The sequence below is a fragment of the Rhamphochromis sp. 'chilingali' genome (assembly GCF_963969265.1).
Source record: "Rhamphochromis sp. 'chilingali' genome assembly, chromosome: 22".
Taxonomy (NCBI): Eukaryota; Metazoa; Chordata; class Actinopteri; order Cichliformes; family Cichlidae; genus Rhamphochromis; species Rhamphochromis sp. 'chilingali'.
In genome coordinates this window covers 22,122,566-22,141,846 of record NC_137950.1, presented here as the reverse complement: position 1 = coordinate 22,141,846, position 19,281 = coordinate 22,122,566, and the positions used below count along the sequence as shown (strand labels likewise).

Sequence of the window (19,281 nt, the reverse complement as noted above, 5' to 3'; positions counted from 1 at the left end):
GCTAGTGCTGGATTGGAGCACAATGGTCAAGTTTTTCACTACAATGAGGATGTCAATGGGGATGTTATGGATGGTGCGAGGTTAGAATGACAAAGAACAGCTGGCTAAAATATGTAATGACAAAGAAAGATGTTAGGATGGGAAAAAGATAAGAAAGTAGCCGATTGAGGATTATATAGAGATATAAACATGGGGGCCATTACATAGGACTGAATTGTACTCTGATATTAACAGGTGGAGGTCTCCAAACGGGGTCTCGACAACTTTACGAGCTGCCACTTTAGGTGCACACAGTCCTGCAAACAAGGTCATGCTCCTGTGGCTGACAGGGTGCACATGTGCACCTGTTTAGATTTTTTTAAACTAAATTTAAATAATTTCCAAAAGTGTTTCACCTAAATCAGGAGCACACGTGCCCCACGGTTGGTAAGCTTATTGGGACAGGGGATGTTACAGAGCAAGATCTCCTGGGTGGTAGATGAAGGATGACAAGCAGATGATGGAGGATGAGGCCCAATGGGTTACTATGCAACTACTGAGGGGACAGGGGGGATTAAGAGGCAGGGCTGACACTGCGGCGGCCTACTGTACCATCTGTGCGTTCGTTGCCATGTTGGTGTCTTTCAGGGCATTGATGGCGCTCACTATACTGTTCTTACTGTTGTTGGTAGAAGGCTGGGACGAGAACGCAAACACTCAAAGTGAACACATACGTCACACACACATAGAGAAAGATGCATTAGAATTGAAACACGCCTTTCAGGAAACGGGGCTAATGTTGGTGGAAGCTCCCGGGCTATTGAGAGCTAACAGGGTAAATGAGAGGGTGAGTGCCACAGAATGGCCTCTAGATCATCCCTTTTACTGCCTCACTAACTCTCTATGCCGCTCCCACTTAACTACACAGAGTGACCCCTGGGGCAGAAAAGAAAAAGAGGAGTGGGGAGCGAGATGCTTAATAGCAGCAGAGGCTGATGGAGATTGCTGGGAAACAGAGCAGCAGACATTTGACTGAAACTGACTAAAGGTGAAAGAATAAAACCAGCATTACGGAACTAATATTTATAAATTATGAGTGAAAACGTTGGTTTAAAAAAAAAAAAAAAAAAAAAAAAAAAAAAAGGTTAAAAACTTGTGGAAAGGACTGCAGGATTATGGGATCTAAAAACACGCCATAGAAAGAAACTCCTCTGCAGATATAAAACAAGGCCAATGTGAAAACGAAAAAAAAAAAACAACAACCTTAAAATGAATAATAACTACTGCACAACAAAAGATATTCATTGAAATAATAGGAGGAAAAGTGCGCAAAAGAAAGACTGTGAAAGACAGAAAAAGAACAGAAGGCAGAAAATCGAGGTCAGCTGACAGAGGAGAGATAGGACACCATGTAGCAGAACAAAAGAGGGCAGAGAGGTGATGAAGAGAACCTTACCTTAGCAGAATCTGACTTCTTGTTGAGTAAACTTTTGCATGCTGTGGAAAAAAGGAGGATAGAAGGGGAGAGAAACAGGTAGAAAAGTTAAGATTTACTGATGATGATAGTTCGTTCGTACCTCTAACCTACGTTACATCTATGAATCCCCAACACCTCAGTCACTGTGACAAAGTAAGCTTAGATGTTTCCAAAGCACAACATGCATTTAATGGATTTCTCGGGCATTTTACGCCCCTTGGCTGTACAGGCTGCTACACTCTGCAAAACCCATTCACATCATAATCCATTCATTGCCATCTGGGGATATAAGAGAAACCTGAGAGCAAAGTAAACTTCCTCAGTCCATTTCCTGCCTGGAAGACCCCAGCAGATCTAGAAAGAGAATGATGGCCAGACTCAAACTGCCGCCAGGACTGACAGTGATGAGCTAGGTTAATGTAAATCATTGATTTCCTTTAAGGGCTCCAGTCACTTTTCCTCTCAGTCTAACGCTCTCAACTCTCTCTTGCTTGCTTTTCTCTTGTTTTTCTACCAACACACACAGGTTCCAAAAATCTTATCTTGAGTTTCTTACCTTCCAATAGGAAATTGGAGAGGGATAGAGGGGGAGGGAAGAGGGGGGAGGGTTGTAAGAGAGGGCTTAGTATTTCAATACATGAGAGGAGAGATAAGGGGCACAGCATTTACAGCAGCAAACAATATCAAGTGAAAACTCATGCTCCCTAATCTTGGCTGTTGCATTGATAGCAGCTTATACTTTGGCCTGGCCATGCAGCATCCAAAGGAAAAAAAAAATTAAAAAAAATTTAAGTTTAATTTCCAGTTTTCATTTTCATTCAAAAACTAGATAAAGGACAGCTGATTGTTCACAGTGCAAACATCTGCTCTTCATTTGGCTACATCTTCTATCAAGCAGTCACCAGGGTGCTAATGTGACAGCATGGGACTACCACGTTCACATGCTCTCTAGCACAAATTTAACATGGCAAGATGGGTAGAGGTCAAGGTGACCCACAGGAGGAGGGCTTCACCACTCGAGCAAGATTCTAGCTCGGTGATGAGAAAGGAAAAATGTGTTAGAAAGCATCTGAAGGTGTGTCTCCCGAGAACATTTTGTAGGAATTAACCACACAGGACACCCACATGCGAAAGGCAGCAAGGCAAAAACCGAATTAGAAACACAGAGAGATGCTTCAAACTCACACTTCTGTCACATTCTGCTATAATGCCATTAAAAGGAAACATCATGAGCAAACGGCCAAGCCTTGCCTCAGAAATACTCAGAAGTGCAAGGAAGCAGTTATAGGTTTGCAGTGATGAGTGACATCATCAGAGGACCAAAAGCCAAAAGCCAAGAAAAAGAAAATAAAAAACAAAAATCTTGATTATGGATGACTTAAAAGGAGGAGAGATGAGGAGTCCAATCTGGAGTGATGATGTCACACATATTTACAGAAACTTACAAAACAGGCAACTTGGTCCAGTCTCAGTGAAGGAGCCCGCATTCGGAGGGCTTTAGCTGACAATTAAAGCACCACAGGCACCCCGAATCTCAGCGCACCAATCACACATCCTAGGATTAACACCCGCCTCCCCTTAGGTGTCTCAGGTGAAGTTATCTCCCCATAAACATTTTACCTTTATCCTGCCTACAAACAGATCCTATGGAGAAGTGTATAGACACTGCAGAGCAAAAAAGATCCTCCATTCTAAAAAGGGAGACAGAGAATCCAGTCTGCTCTACATTGCTTCTAATGTACTCAATCCATGGAGCCACCATTGGAATCGCCGACCTTCACCACCCATCTCCACCGGGCAGGATGAGAGGAAAATCTGATTTTAATACTTTCAAAACAATCCCTCGATCTAATGTGGCAGACTTGCTGCCACATTAGCTTGTGGGGTTCCTGTCTCAAGGGGGAACTTTGCTTTGAAAGTACTAAAACAGACCTTAAGAGGGGGAGTTGAGACGTGGGATGCCTTTAACCTCAAGTGATTCATCAGGAAGAAACGGTGATGTTTTCAACAGTAGCGGCACTGAAGTCAGCACTCCCATCCTCCGTCTCAGTTATTCTCCCCTCTAGCTCCTCAACATCCAACTTTCTTCCTTTGTCCCATCAAACCCAGGTCTGACGATGGCAGCACGCCAACCCAGCTCTTGCCGGCCCCCTGCAATGTGAGTTCCCGCCCCCAGGATACATGCCCCTCCTCATCCCCTGCCCCAGTCCGCCCTGTGCGAGCACAGAGACGTAAGGGGTCAGCTGGAGGTCAGGATGGAGCTTGCTGGAAGTGACGCCATAACTAAGTGAAGATGAAATGTGGGTTACGAGGTCACGATTGAATGGCGCTGATGTGTGAATGTAAAATGCACTTTTTAGTGCAGGCTGACGTAAACTCAAGTGAAGCTTATTTACATGATTGCTACACAATACCCCTAAATGAGAAAAATCTGTGAGGGGATGCATGCTTGTGGGTGTGTATGTTGATGAGGATGCTTGCAAAGGCTGCATGCAGGATTTGGGGGATGGTGATGAGGGCCAACCCTGTCCCATGAAAGAAAATAGTTGTGTATGTAAAGAGGAAGTGGATGGGCGTGTCTCTGGGACGTACCTTCCTGAGCCAGTGAGGCCGTGGAGGAGGCGGCAGCAGCAGAGTTGGTATGCTGCCGGCCCACTATTGGATAGAAATGCTACAGTTGGGAGGGGCTAAGGAAATTATGCAGGTCGATCTCATGCTGTTCAGTCATGGGCCGAGAAAGCTACAGGGGGTGCTGGCTATAGCCCAGATGCATCTTAGACTTTGATACAAACGGGCCAAAGCAAAGACGTGCACCCCTGTGGATTCCTAGGCCCAGGGTTGAAATCATTAGCCATCGACTGACCAATTACTTAAAGGCTGAGAACAAGGCTTCAACGAAAACAAGTCACTCTCAGCAGGCTGAGATAAAAAACACAGAATCTTAATAGTCACCTGGTTTTATAACACCACACTTTCCCCCAAACATTAAAAAAGAAAAATCTCATTAAAGTCTAGGCTTCGTTCTCTCAAACATGCTCCATGGGCAGCAGAAAAGAGGGACACATACGCGCGCGCACACACATACACACAGGGAGAGATACATTAGCACAGACAAGGACATAACTGGCACCCACATATAATCTGGAACAGATTATGACAGAATATCAAATTTTAGGCTGCTAACATACATGATAATGCACTCATAATAATTCAGTAATACAATATTTCTATCATATCACAAAGAAGCTTCGTGTTTCAGTTCAGTTTAATGTTGTAAGCAAGCAAACTCCTGGGCGCACACAAAAACATTGTTATTTTGAGAATGAGTGGGTGAGCGTGCGTGTGTGGTGGGGGGGTTAAAAAAGGTGCAGAGGACTCTATCCACTTTCCTTCCTCCACTCCCTCTGCATGTGCTGCGTGGGAGGCTGAGGGCGAAGGGCACACCCACCTGAGAAGTTTCTGGACACCAGCATGGTGGTGAGAATGGCTCCCTGGAGGAGGAGGAGGAGAGGAAGGAGAAGAGAGAAGTGAGGGGAGGTATAATGAGAGCATGGCGTTTTTCTTTATTTACTTAATGTTGTCTGTAAAACTCTGCCTAATGTTTAAAATAAAAAAAAATAAAAAAAAACCTTGTATGCTGTCTGGGGAGATGCACCTTTAACTGTACATTCTCACATCTCAAAGCCCTATATTCCTCTATGCAAATTAATTTAAATGATGTGGCAAAACAAAATAGCTGATACTTGAGGCATGAGTTTGCATCAGTGGCAGTGAATGCAAACTACAGTAACTGGAGCTGGTTGACATTTAAAATGTTTCCAATAGAGGGGGAAAAAAAAAAGCAGAGGTTCTCAAAAGTGAAATGTTCATACGCAGCAATTTAGAAGATCAAAGACTTTGGCAGACATGTGATCTCAGAGTTTGGCTGATAGTTTCGATGGTTGATATCAACCCCTCAAAGCAGCATAATTTACAAACCGAAACATTTTAAACCTCGCAATCCAAAATATATGTCGAAATGATATAATAGACAGGGCAGGTTTCAGCAGCTTCACAGCAAATGACAATGAATGAGATGCACAGCACAGCGAGTTAAAATATTTTCAATAGTCTCCAAAAACAGACGCATAGAGTGAACTCGAGCTTTCCAACACTATTGCATTGTTACATTTTAGAAATAATCCTCCAAACACAAGTTTCCTTATTTTTGTGCTACGTTTCTATGCTCACACAATAACTAACTCATGAAATGTCACGCACAATAACACCCATATCACAACTACATTGCACAATTATCTAAGATACACAACAATATCTGTGTAGCTTAACATATAATACACCAAACAAGGGATTAGTTACTTATTCACTGCACTGTTGTATTGTTGTGTCTTGTTATTATTATTCAATTCAGTTCAGTTAATCAGTTATATCATCTTTCTCTGCCATGTGCCCCATTCGAGCCATGAAATGCTGACAGATCAAAGTGGAATGATGAATATTTTAAGAGCACCTACATCTTTTAATAAAGGTGTTGACTGATAGATCACATCTCCCAAGAGGAAGATGGTATACTTCCACGCTGATATTTTGTCCCAGCCCTTTAAAACCACAGGATAAAAAAAAGTAACCAATCAAGGCTGGTTTAAAGCCTGAGAAGCCTACCTTGAGTTTTCGGCGAGCATTGAACTTGCGGAGACATTCGACTGTTTCCTGTCTGTGCATCATGGACGCCACTGTAGAACGGTGCTGTAAGGGGACAAAAATGGAACAAAATAAGTCAACAGATTCTCAGGGCAAGTATGAATCCGAGTTATAGTTATGTGACGGCTTTAATATGGTAAATCCCTAGGTTTTTCCATAATGTACTCTGTGGTCATTTAGGTGAATACTTACGCAGATCCATGGGTGTTTGAGAGCCTGTTCAGCAGTGATTCTTTTGGCTGGGTTAATTGTCAACATCTGGTTAATCAGGTTCTTTGCCTCTGGGGTCACCGTGTCCCACTCTGGAGACGGGAACTGAGGAAATAGGAGAAACAAGTGATACGTCAGTTGTGAGAGATTTCTGGTCAGCTGATCAAGTGGGTTTCTAGCAGATCCATGCCATATGGAAACCAGTGCTTGAGTTAACTCCTTAAAATAGGGAAGATTATGGAGGGGGGGGGGGGGGGGGGGGGGGGGGGGGGGGGGGTTGGAGTCACAGAAAACATGCTGCAGTTTTAAAAATCAAATCCCTGCAAACAGGCTGAAAAGTGACTTCATTATTCATCGACTGAGAGAGGAGAATACCCCTTCTCTGACTCTCACACACTCTCTCTCACACACACACCCCTCTGCAATGCGTCAGGAAGGCCCTGATAGGATCAATAGCTTTGGACCACATCTCAATTGGACACTATTAAATGTTCGAAAACTGCTTAGCAAACCCCTGCACTGCACCCATCACACCTAACACACACACACACACACACACACACACACACACTTACATCGTATGCCCCAGCTTTGATCTGCTGATAGAGTTTATGTTGATCTTCGTCCCAGAATGGTGGATATCCCACTAACAAGATATAGAGAATAACACCTGACAGGAAACAAAGAGGTGAGAAGTGATTCAGCAAGATCATGTTACAATACCATTTACCGTGGGCAGCAAAGAATAAAATCAAGACAAGGAAATGCAACAGTAAGAAAGGGAAAACTTAGTTATTGCAACACTTTATGAGCACAATGAAGTCACCTCTCTGAGAGAGGCTGCAAGATCATCATGCTTTTTTTTATGATTCCCATTAACCCCTACGAAAACAGTTTTACTTTTAAATGATACTTAAAAGCTGTTGAATAGGTTCATTCGACCCGAGGCACACACAGGTGTCAAAACTCACCACAGGCCCATATGTCCACAGGCTTGCCATAAGGGTCCTTCCGCAGGACCTCAGGGGAGAGATAGCCAGGAGTGCCTGCAAACCCTGCCCAACAGATAAATCAGAAGATACAATTAACTTTTATTAAACTCCCGGTAAAGGCTACTTTCATGCCGTTATATAAACAGCTTAAATTATAGCGACCCGTATGCAGGGCCAGATTATGATAGTGTAGAGTCACTAGCAAATACCCATTAATCATTTCATCCCCGCCACAGAGTCAGCCAAGTGCTGGCAGCTTGGCTGTTAGCCAAGACACAATGACCTAAGCATGACCTGGAAAGTGGCAGTGAGCCTCTTAATCAATGCTCCTGCAAATATTCTGTGGCTTCAAAGCAGCAGATGTGAAACTATGTGGCTTGCTGTATGAAAGAGGGCCTGTTCAGCAGTGATTCATGCCCGGTGTAGGAACTATCAAGTGCTAAACACCCAGATAGAATAACAGATCAGGTAAAGGACCTGCTCATTTGATATGCGTGTTTGTGTCACTGTTTTTGTTTTCTTACCAAACCAAGCCTGCTGGTCCCCCTGCACTTCAATAGCAAGTCCAAAGTCTGCCAGCTTCACTGCGGCTCCCTTCATCTTACTGGCCAACAACAAGTTCTCAGGCTGAGACACACACACACACACACACACACACACACACACACACACAGCAAAGCAGAGATCAAGACAGTGAGAGACAGGCAGTTAAAGGCACTCTTCAGTAAAGCCTTTCCTCAGAAATATTTATATTTGATGTGTTTGACACAGCATGTGGGGGTGGGATAAAGGTGTGAGAGCGTGATGGAGAGACAGAGGAGGTAGGGAGAGGATAAGTAGTTGAGAATCTCCCCAACACCTTATATGGGCATGGGTCCGTAGCCATGGAAACCACTCGGGAATCATTTAGGTAGAGCTGCAGACTGCATGCTAAATGGAAAGTGTACTTAGCGCGAGGCGGCGTGTGTGGCAGTTGTAAATGGCCGTTGTTTGGGCAGCGGGACATAAAGGGCTGCAGTAAAAAGCCCACTCAGGATAAAAGGCCAACAAATCAGACAGGCAGCGCTCGAGGTTATTCTCTGACATAGTGTGCACACGTACAAAAGCCGCCCACATGTGTCTCAGACATCCCTTGAGATAGCGGGTTTTTTTCCCTACCCCCCTGCCCCTCACTTCGTAGTTTCAAATTCAGTACATATATTATTAACATCTCATCAACTTAAACTGGGTTAAACGTAAAACTGCAGGCAACAGAGAAGCCATCCTCATCCTCTACTCTTTACATCTCAACCCATCAGCAATTTGGGACAAATCAAATCTCCTGACGCTTGAAGGGTGGTGTGATGTCACGCTCGTCTATGCCTCCGCCCAAACACAGCCCCCTCACGAGTGAGCTTGTGCACGTATGAGCTCTTGAGTCCTTGCCATAGGTGAGACGAACCCTTCCACGTGATCATGACTCAACATCTCTGTGCTCAACACGAACATACATCATGTGATTATGCACGCGCAGACACAAAAACACACACAGTCCCGGTCAAGGACAGGCAGGATGACAGATCTGACAACAGACAGAGGAGGGCGGGGGCAGTAGACGGCAGTAGAGCAAAAATTGCGGAGAGGGAGAGGAAGAGAGATGGAGCAACTGAGAGCCATCTGTATGTTGCCATGGCCACGAGCAGAGGTGTGTGTGTGTGTGTGTACACATGTGTAAGAGTGTGGTTGTCATGGAAACGGGCAGCCACTCACCTTGAGGTCTCTGTGCACAATATCATGCTGGTGGATATGATTGACACTCTCCAAGATCTGACTAATGCAGTGACTACGGAGAGAGAAGAGGGGACAGAGGGAGAGAGTGAGACGTGTCAGTCACCACCCTTCATTGGAAAAAGAAAAAAAAAAACACCACACATTTACCCCACATGACTCGCCTGCCAGGCAGAAAAAAAAAAGGATGCATGGTATTGCCATCATTAGAGAAAAAAAAAAGAAAAAAAAAAAAAGAAAAAAAAAAAAGAACACGCCCCCAACAACGAGACATCGTTCTTGATCACTGTGACAACTGGCAACATGAAACTGGAGCTGTCGCACAAATGGATTACATATTTTCCAGAGATAGACAAAAAAAATAAGTTCAGACAACCTGCAGCGTTTCCCACAGAAATAGATTCTATTTGTGGCATGTAGTGTGTGTGCTCCACTGCAAGTATTTTAATTGCCCAGTCCCTCGTGACAAATACGAAACAGCATTCAGCGTTGTATTCATTGCCTCTTCAGTTAACCTCTTGTCCCAAGAACCAACTCCACTGCATCAGACAGCACTGGAAACTGTGCTCCTTGCTTTGCTGCACAGCCCTAGTCACATCTGCGTAACAGCAGAGCCAGCGCTCCACCTGCTGTAGGTTCTGGTTGAAGTAGCTCTCTAGCTTGCGACTGATCTCCAGAGCAGAATAAGGACTACAGTCAGCTGAAGTCCATTTGACCATTGGGCAGCTGAATGATTCAGCCCGGCGGCAGTCCTATTTTACATGCACGTTTGTGAGACAAAAATCATACAGTTTGAGAAAGAAGAGAAAACGAGCTTTACCGAGTTATTTGGTGTATCACAGCAGCAGAAAGCATTCAAAAGGTACTGCTGTCTGAACACAGACAGAAAAATCTGTCCCTGGCTAGATTTGACCATGTGTGTTTCACGTTAGCGTAACTCCTCGACCAGTTTGGGCCAGAGAGAAAATGCAAATGTTTCCTGAAAAATGAGAATTATTCTATAAGACAGCCAAATTACAAAATTCTTCCAAGTAGCTTATATGATCCTTGGGTTAAGGACCATATCGTCCTAGTATGGAAAACTGGTTGAGGAAAACAAGAAAACTTCTAACTAGCTAGCAGCTAGTTAGGAGTGATTTAAGTTTCAGTATAAGACTGAGGCGAAAATGTCCCCCAGTAAATCAATCACGGACAACCTCACGTTCTTGGACAACTGGAAAAGAAAATAATGCTGGCAAGGCTGCAGTTATCATACCTGGGCAGCCTGCCAAGTAAAGTCTATGTGTGGGAAACACTGGCTTTTGAGTGATGAATTAAACATTTCAAAAAGCGAGATGTAGTGATAGAGTGATAGCCAAAAGACCCAGCTATAAGCGTTTTCCAGGCAAAACACTAATACTGCATTGCTACAGCTTTTGGAAAAAACTGCACCTTTTTGACTTTTAGCTGTATTTTAAAAAGCAGTATGAACACGTCACTGTGGATATAAAGCTTATGTAATAGACGCTTGACGGCCAAGAAAGTTAACCAGTTAAAACAGTTAACTCGATTGATTAATGAGCACACTAGCTGTTAATTGCATCTCTACCGTGATCCCTAAAAGCAATCAATTTTACGTTTCAAACCCATTATCCAGGTAGAGTAGCTTAAAGAACAAATACTACGTATCTGATGTGGGAAGGCTTGAACCATCCAGTCAATAAATCTGTATCCCAGTAGCAATTCTAATAATGGGGGCGGCAATTCAGCTGCCACCGATATCGTTGCCATTATTTCTCAACACTGGCTCATAAGCATGTTTCACACAATCCTGTGGAGTGTGTTGGCACATTACACGTATTCTGAAATTTTCTTACATGCCCGTACAAGACCATCCTCTTACTGTTGTACACACTGTGGCACCGGGTGATGATTTCACTCTCCAATGCTCATGTTCAGGTTAATGGGTCAGATGTCACCTGCCTACAAAGAGTGAAGCCCAGGCTTAAATCATATGGCTTGGTTTCTGTGGGTCTGTTCACAAAGACCCCTACGCTAACTGCAGACAGAATTCATAATCTGCCCACCACACAGCCACAGGAGGATAGTGCAAACAAAGACAAAAAGATTATATGAGACAACACCAACAAAATCAAAGAAAATCATGTAAAATGCCAAATAAAATTTCACAAGTTGCCAAGGCGAGGTCCCCTAAACACATTCAGTGAACAGTAATACAAGTCTTCACATCCGAGCAGACTGAACTGGCGTTTTTTGCCAGAACTGTTGGCTGACTGTGCAATTGTTTCAGTATTATTTGAATGGTCCTATACAACGCCTATTTTAAGACAAGTTAATCTAAACTTCACATGTCTGAATGAGGTCACTAAAATGCACAGATTATTCAATCTTATCCACAGTAGGTTATTACACACAGACTACAGACAATATAACCTCACTCCTATATTTGCTCTTGCAGCCAACGACGCAACATTTGCTGTGCTCTGCTAGCTGAGACATTTTGGAGAGTGCTACTCTCTACCCCTTTGCACTCACTTCTAAATAATATAGCAGTGACAAGGCTGGATTACACACTTTCTAGCTGATTGATTATCACTTGCTTACAGAGCCGGGAGGGCGCTCGATATGACAGTATATTTTTAACAAATTTTCATTTAAACGTCACAGTTTATTAAATCAAAACAAAGACAAATAAACAAAACAAAAAGAACAGAACTGCATTTTTACTATAATGGGGGGGGGGGGGGGGGGGGGGGGGGGAACAGAGTGAGACATGTGATTAAAGAGAGAAGGGGGAGAGTGGGGAACCAATGAACTTGTTGACAAGTAAATGCATTTCCTGATAAGAATACCAGCAAGCCAATTACATGCACCGCTGTGTGCTTGTGTGTTCATAAAATGAGAGTATTTATATATTTAATAGGATTATGCTGTTTGTCTGCAGTACCATGTGTCTGCATGCAAAAAACCCATATCCCAAAAACGATTGGGCTATTAGTAAGTCATTTAAAACTCAAATGACTGAAAAACAGTACACAAACAACACAATGTTGAGAATGAGGACGATTTTTACATATATAAACACATCCATAGCACAGCATGTGAAAACAAGGATAAAGTTGAAAATTTGTTTTGTTTTCCTTAAATTTCCAAATTTGAAAAAAAAATAAAATAAAAATCTATGTATCTTTCTTAACCTTGAAGATGCCACATTGTCCCAGTCTTTAAATTATTGTGGTTTAACACCAATGTAAATAGATAAAGACTTCAGTCATGTCAGCAGCTTCATAAAGGGGGCATATTTTGCCGTGCACTGGTCTGGTTCTACCTTTAGGCATGTGTGTGGTTGTGCTCCAGTTTTGCTGGACTTTGTTTTTGGACTACATAACAGTTTTGAGAGATTCCTCAGACAGAGAACTTCACCTAAACCACAGAAATACAGGAAAGTCTGGTTGCATCATTGCTTGGCAGTTTTTGTACACAGCCAGATTCTTGGTCTGAATCTCTGACCAGCCTTTCCTGTGCTGCGTCACATATTCAGATTATAAAAGCCAGAAACAAAACAAAAGCTAGGTTCTGAGCAGAAGGCTATTAGATTATTCTGTTATTATATGTTACCTTATATATGTAATCAAAGTAGTTGAATTAGAATACTGCTGTAGATCATATTATACCCTTTAATATAGAGTGTGTGATCTGTATGTAGTTTAGTTCTCATTATACTTTTGAGTTAAAAGAACATATTCACTTATTAGTTTATTAGATACAGTGGGGCAAAAAAGTATTTAGTCAGCCACCGATTGTGCAAGTTCCCCCACTTAAAATGATGACAGAGGTCAGTAATTTGCACCAGAGGTACACTTCAACTGTGAGAGACAGAATGTGAAAAAAAAATCCATGAATTCACATGGTAGGATTTGTAAAGAATTTATTCGTAAATCAGGGTGGAAAATAAGTATTTGGTCACCTCAAACAAGGAAAATCTCTGGCTCTCACAGACCTGTAACGTCTTCTGTAAGAAGCTTTTCTGTCCCCCACTCGTTACCTGTATGAATGGCACCTGTTTGAACTCATCATCTGTATAAAAGACACCTGTCCACAGCCTCAAACAGTCAGACTCCAAACTCCGCCATGGCCAAGACCAAAGAGCTTTCGAAGGACACCAGGAAAAGTATTGTAGACCTGCACCAGACTGGGAAGAGTGAATCTACAATAGGCAAGCAGCTTGGTGTGAAAAAATCAACTGTGGGAGCAATCATCAGAAAATGGAAGACATACAAGACCACTGATAATCTCCCTCGATCTGGGGCTCCACGCAAGATCTCATCCCGTGGGGTCAAAATGATCATGAGAACGGTGAGCAAAGATCCCAGAACCACACGGGGGGACCTGGTGAATGACCTGCAGAGAGCTGGGACCAAAGTAACAAAGGTCACCATCAGTAACACACTACAACGGCAGGGAATCAAATCCCGCAGTGCCAGACGTGTTGCGCTGCTGAAGCCAGTGCATGTCCAGGCTCGTCTGAAGTTTGCCAGAGAGCACATGGATGATACAGCAGAGGATTGGGAGAATGTCATGTGGTCAGATGAAACCAAAGTAGAACTTTTTGGTATAAACTCAACTCGTCGTGTTTGGAGGAAGAAGAATACTGAGTTGCATCCCAAGAACACCATACCTACTGTGAAGCATGGGGGTGGAAACATCATGCTATGGGGCTGTTTTTCTGCCAAGGGGACAGGACGACTGATCCGTGTTAAGGACAGAATGAATGGGGCCATGTATCGTGAGATTTTGAGCCAAAACCTCCTTCCATCAGTGAGAACTTTGAAGATGAAACGAGGCTGGGTCTTCCAACATGACAATGATCCAAAACACACCGCCCGGGCAACAAAGGAGTGGCTCCGTAAGAAGCATTTGAAAGTCCTGGAGTGGCCTAGCCAGTCTCCAGACCTCAACCCCATAGAAAATCTGTGGCGGGAGTTGAAAGTCCGTGTTGCTCGGCGACAGCCCCAAAACATCACTGCTCTCGAGAAGATCTGCATGGAGGAATGGGCCAAAATAACAGCTACTGTGTGTGCAAACCTGGTAAAGACCTATAGTAAACGTTTGACCTCTGTTATTGCCAACAAAGGTTATGTTACAAAGTATTGAGTTGTATTTTTGTTATTGACCAAATACTTATTTTCCACCCTGATTTACGAATAAATTCTTTACAAATCCTACCATGTGGATTCATGGATTTTTTTTTCACATTCTGTCTCTCACAGTTGAAGTGTACCTCTGGTGCAAATTACTGACCTCTGTCATCATTTTAGGTGGGGGAACTTGCACAATCGGTGGCTGACTAAATACTTTTTTGCCCCACTGTAAGTGTGCATCACTCTGTATCCTTGATCTGCTGTGAATGTGTTACATGCTTAATTGTTGAATCATGAAGAGAAGATTGTAAGCAGGAGACTCTGTGTCTAAGGCAGGGGAGACAGACAGACCACATTCCACACCTTACAGAAAGCAGAGAAACAACTGCCGAGGTCATAACTTAGGCGCTGTAACAGAGAAAGAATGTAATGTTTTGGCTTTTACGACTAGATGGGGGCCACTAGAGACTATAAAAAGCTGAGCAACCCGTCACCATTTTGAGACTTGCTGTGACCCTCTTCAGGCATGTCTCCCCATCATGATGGTCCTTATGCTCTTAAGTGTTGAATTGTATGGAAATAAATGATTGTTGATTGAGCATAAATACACCGAGTATTGTCCTTCCTTCAGCCCAAAGATTCAAAGAATTGGGAGATTTCAACAAGGCTGAAGTACAAAACTTGGTGTAATATCGCACAACCAATGAGGTTAACAGGTCAATAGCACAATTGTGCATATTAAGAGATATCCTCTATTTTAGTAAAAATGGAGAATATCACCACATTAATGATTTTCCCATCCAGTATTTTGCAAAAGTAAAATCATTTCTGAACTTAAAATGGCAAAGAAGTGGGAATGTCAACATCTATGACACAGAATCTTAAATGATTCAGACAATCTGAAAAACCTCTCTACAGACGAGGGACAAGGCTAATAACTAAGATCGTCTGGCCTTCAGACAAAATGTAAATGAGAAGCCTAAGAACACTTTCTAAAAACCAAACACCATTCTCAGTGAACACAGAAGCAAAGAGCATGTCCTGCAGAGTAAAAAGTGCATCTAGCTTCTTATTGGCACACAGTTCAAAAGCCAGCATTCCTGATGGATTCAACAACGTTTGAGGGTGCTTTAGTGCACGCAGCATCAATAACTTGCACATCTGTGAAGGCACGTAAAATGCCAAATAATGTATATATTTAGGTTTTGAAGCAACAAATGTTGCCATCCAGTCAATGTCTTCTCTTTGTAAGACCTTGCTTATTTTCAGGATGACAATAACTGAATTTAAATGAGCATAATGGTGCAACAAACCTGACATCCACTGAAAACATTCCAAACTGTTGAGCAGCTGAAAATCCTTTATCGAGCAAGGATTTTACGTCACATTTTTGTTTTTTGAAGAGGTGATAAAACACAATTATGAACATGCCAGTCAATATGTTTTCATTGCACCATTTTCAAATTAATATAGAATTCAAATCAGTTGCAAATCATCACATTTGTAATTCTTTATATTTTACAAAGTGTCTGGGAAGAGCAGCTTCATTAAGGGGCGTTTACCTGGCGTCAGCCTCACTGTAGTACTCCCTGGCTACAATGTCTTCAAAAAGCTCTCCTCCTGTCACCCTGTAAGGGGAAGGGAAGGAAGAAGGGTCCGAAGAAAGAGACGGAGAGAGACAGGGAGTCAAATAACAGAGAAGTTGTTAGCATACACAAACAAACCGCAGTCACACGCATGGATAAAATGTCATTGTGTGTGTGTGCACAGAAGATACTCACAGGTCAAAGACTAGGTAATGAAAGCCTTCCTCTGAAATGCTGTCATGGAGTCTCACTGCAAGAGAGAGGGTGGGAAATGAGACTGACAGCAGCTAAGTGAAAGACATAAAAAAAAAAAAAAAAAAAAAAAATACTGTTCTGTTCGGCTGTAAAGCTTCACATAAACTGAAAAAACAAAAAAAACAAAGCTCAAATATAAATATGTGAAGAGAAGAGAGGCAGACATGGAGAAAAATAAATGTCATTTATGATTGTGATGTATTGATTCTCCTTTCTTAACCACAGCAATATGAGCACACCCAATGATTAGGCAATTAGTGAGCACTTAATTCAACCATACTCTCCCTGCAATTACTGCAACTGAGTGATGGTTTCTGGAATGGACTTTGTTTGGGGCAAAATTACTGGTGGTTTAGAATACATCTTTATAATGGACACAGTAGGGTTAGCATGCAGGAGCGACTATAAGCAACTGTAATTGTAGGTTGTGATAGCATTGCTTAAAGCTATGTCTGACCAAAACAGTAAAGCCCTATCAAAAGCCCACTTTTATCCAAATTAAGTGATTATTATTTCAGGTTTAACATTACTTCAAACATATTTGGTGATAGAGAAAGGACATAACATGTAACATGTACATGTATTTAGACAATCTGGGGGAGTCTATGATAGTTGGTGGTGACTAAATAGGAACCATGTGGAGCAATAACAAACCAGGGTATATGCTAAACCATTAGATTACTTGGACACCTCTAAACAGGGGTATTTTGTCCCAAGCAGAGAGCAGTCACTCATGCACCCTTTCCTTCTTTTTACATGTCCACTTACAGGGTTTTGTTTTTCTGTTTTTCTGCCTGTTTCAGGTACACAACATCCTCATTCTTAACAAGAAAGCACAAAACAAGACCCAACGTAAACCTCTAAAATAATTAATTGCAAACAAAGACCTACAAAGACCAGAACCAGTCTAGGAAATGTTATTTTTTGTGTTTCCTGATTGCTGAGCTATCCAAACCCCTTGGTCTGAAACAGAAGTAGCGAAAGCACTAATGAGTTCATTCTGCGGTTATGCAGTAACCACGGCGGCTCTTAGCTTGTCAACTTAACTAAACAGCAGCAGAATGACGAAGCAGGATCCAGGCTGCACAATCCATGAGTTACAGGATGGGCCTGAGACACAGCTTAGGTTTAGTGTCAAGAAAGAAACTTATTGTTATGTAAAGCGAATATCAGTTGTATAATAAGATGAAGTAGGATGGCCCCTGCAGCAAGAAACAAGAGCGACTGTTCTTTACTCCTCCTCCCATCTTCTCGCTCTCCCTCCATCTGTCTCCTACTTCTGCTTTCGTCTCTCCATCTGTCTCATTTTCGTGCCCTCTTTTGTCTAAAGTTTGAACATATACGATGCTAAAATATGCCAAAAAAAGGGGAAAGGACACGAGAGCGAAATGTATATAGAAAGGGAAAGAACAGGAAAAGTAGGTGAGGGACAAATGAGTGCCGGGGAGGGGGCTTTTCAGAAAACTAGGACATGAGGAAAATAGAAATGAGCAGTGCAGTGAGAAAGATGTCATTGATTTTGTCATTTTCCCCTTTGTGCCCTTTACCAATCTCTCCTGAACATCTCTATGAGATGTATAATTCATGTCACTGCAATATGAGTTTCCATCAGAAAGGTAAATAAAATAACTAAATAAATATCACTATGTAAAGAAGGCAGAGAGCACTGCTCACAAGTCAGCTTTGATGATCTTAATTTTTCCACACCCACACCCACACACACACACACACACCAAGAGTCAGCTTCAAGGCAACCTTCAAGGCATCTTCACACATGCAACATAGGTCTAAACCTTTCTAGATGGTCCTTAACCTACTAGCACCCAAGCACAAACTCCGTGTGATGTCGGATTGAGCTGAAGTGTGAATATCGCAGTTAATAATCTGGTGCATTCATCGTTAGCGAGTGGGCGTCACACGTGCTGCCTCCTGTATGTTCTATCTATGCAGCTCCCTCGCCTATGAGTATTTCCAGTAGTGCGAAAGTGTTTGAAGCAGCCTATTTCCTGCTGTGTGCTACATACAAGGCAAAAAAAGAAAGGACTGTGGAAAATATCCTGACCTGATTTTCCCAAAAACTGACCAAAGTTCACGCACAACTGATTCTGTGACCTCTTATTCTGAATGGCACTGCTCATATCGTTTGTTTTTAAATTAGCGACGGCGATGTCATCAACAAATGTTTCTGTTATCATTTATAATACGCCATAACTTCCATGATTGCTACAAAGGGTAGTTTTTCGCTAGCAGGAAGTGGTGCAAACGAGCCTGATCGGTGTGTCGTTAGTAATCTAACAGCCAAACATTGGTATAGGCAAAAAGTTGTTATCAACCCAACAATTCAACCGCTGCCTACCGCAGAGACAGAGGAATGGGTGATGGAGATCTCCAGAGATTATTTCAAAAAATGAACAAAATGAAACCCTGCTGCTGCAAATAAGATACGACAGCAATGCTCCAGGAAACGATTAATCTTGTGATTTGATCATCACAAGCACAAGCTGGAAAATAAATACATTAACTCAATTCATGTATTTATTTTACCACTCAGTGCGTTCTTTGTGATTCTGTTTATTTCTAATGTGACAGCGGCACGTACAGTTACACATTACAGCGTATTCAAAGAGTCTGTCCTATAGATTAGTAATGGAGATGGTCACCAGATTAAAATTAAAGGGATTTTATTGATTTACAGGTATTACTGGTGGGAAAAGAGGCCTACAGTCAAACCTTCAAGATCAGTATCTCCAGTTTCCTTGAATTGCTTCATATCTGTTCGGATAAGATCCATCCTGGATGTAATTAGCATGCTGACTCTCAAATGATCCATCATCGTATAGTTGACGTGTCTGAGTTAAACATTATGCCAGTGTTACTGGAGTGTTTATTCTGTTTTCTATAAACAGATTATGAAGACTTTAAGTGCATTAATTAAATATTCCAGAAATCCTAGCAGAACCACAGTATGTGGTATGTGTAACACGCCAAATGATCTATTACATAAGAGTCACCCACTTGCAGCTCTGCTTTGAAATACCACAATAATATCTTAATTCAAGGTCAAATCACTCGCTTTTCTTTCCTCTTATTTCTTTGTATTTTAACAACCATTTCTATTTACAAAGACATCTTAAGCCTCACAAACAATATTTCTGAAATTCTCTGCTGCAGAT

At 42.2% G+C, this 19,281-nt stretch overlaps 1 protein-coding gene across 15 annotated transcripts in view; it reads right to left on the bottom strand.

Annotated features, from left to right (window-relative positions):
* The window catches only part of LOC308391231 (calcium/calmodulin-dependent protein kinase type II subunit gamma), a 43,550-nt gene that overhangs the window by 12,259 nt on the left and 12,010 nt on the right, over positions 1-19,281 (bottom strand). For 6 of the 15 annotated variants that reach the window (XM_080873765.1, XM_080873776.1, XM_080873772.1 and 3 more), the window contains exons 4-15: positions 16,049-16,103; positions 15,830-15,895; positions 9,109-9,181; positions 7,884-7,986; positions 7,339-7,422; positions 6,943-7,037; positions 6,350-6,472; positions 6,119-6,202; positions 4,905-4,947; positions 4,049-4,111; positions 1,436-1,476; positions 592-675 (exon numbers count right to left, since the gene is read on the bottom strand). In XM_080873765.1, coding sequence (XP_080729891.1) covers positions 592-675; positions 1,436-1,476; positions 4,049-4,111; positions 4,905-4,947; positions 6,119-6,202; positions 6,350-6,472; positions 6,943-7,037; positions 7,339-7,422; positions 7,884-7,986; positions 9,109-9,181; positions 15,830-15,895; positions 16,049-16,103 — 914 coding nt within the window. The remainder of the gene's footprint in view (positions 1-591; positions 676-1,435; positions 1,477-4,048; positions 4,112-4,904; positions 4,948-6,118; positions 6,203-6,349; positions 6,473-6,942; positions 7,038-7,338; positions 7,423-7,883; positions 7,987-9,108; positions 9,182-15,829; positions 15,896-16,048; positions 16,104-19,281) is intronic. The other 9 variants (XM_080873774.1, XM_080873775.1, XM_080873766.1 and 6 more) reach the window with 3 other exon arrangements.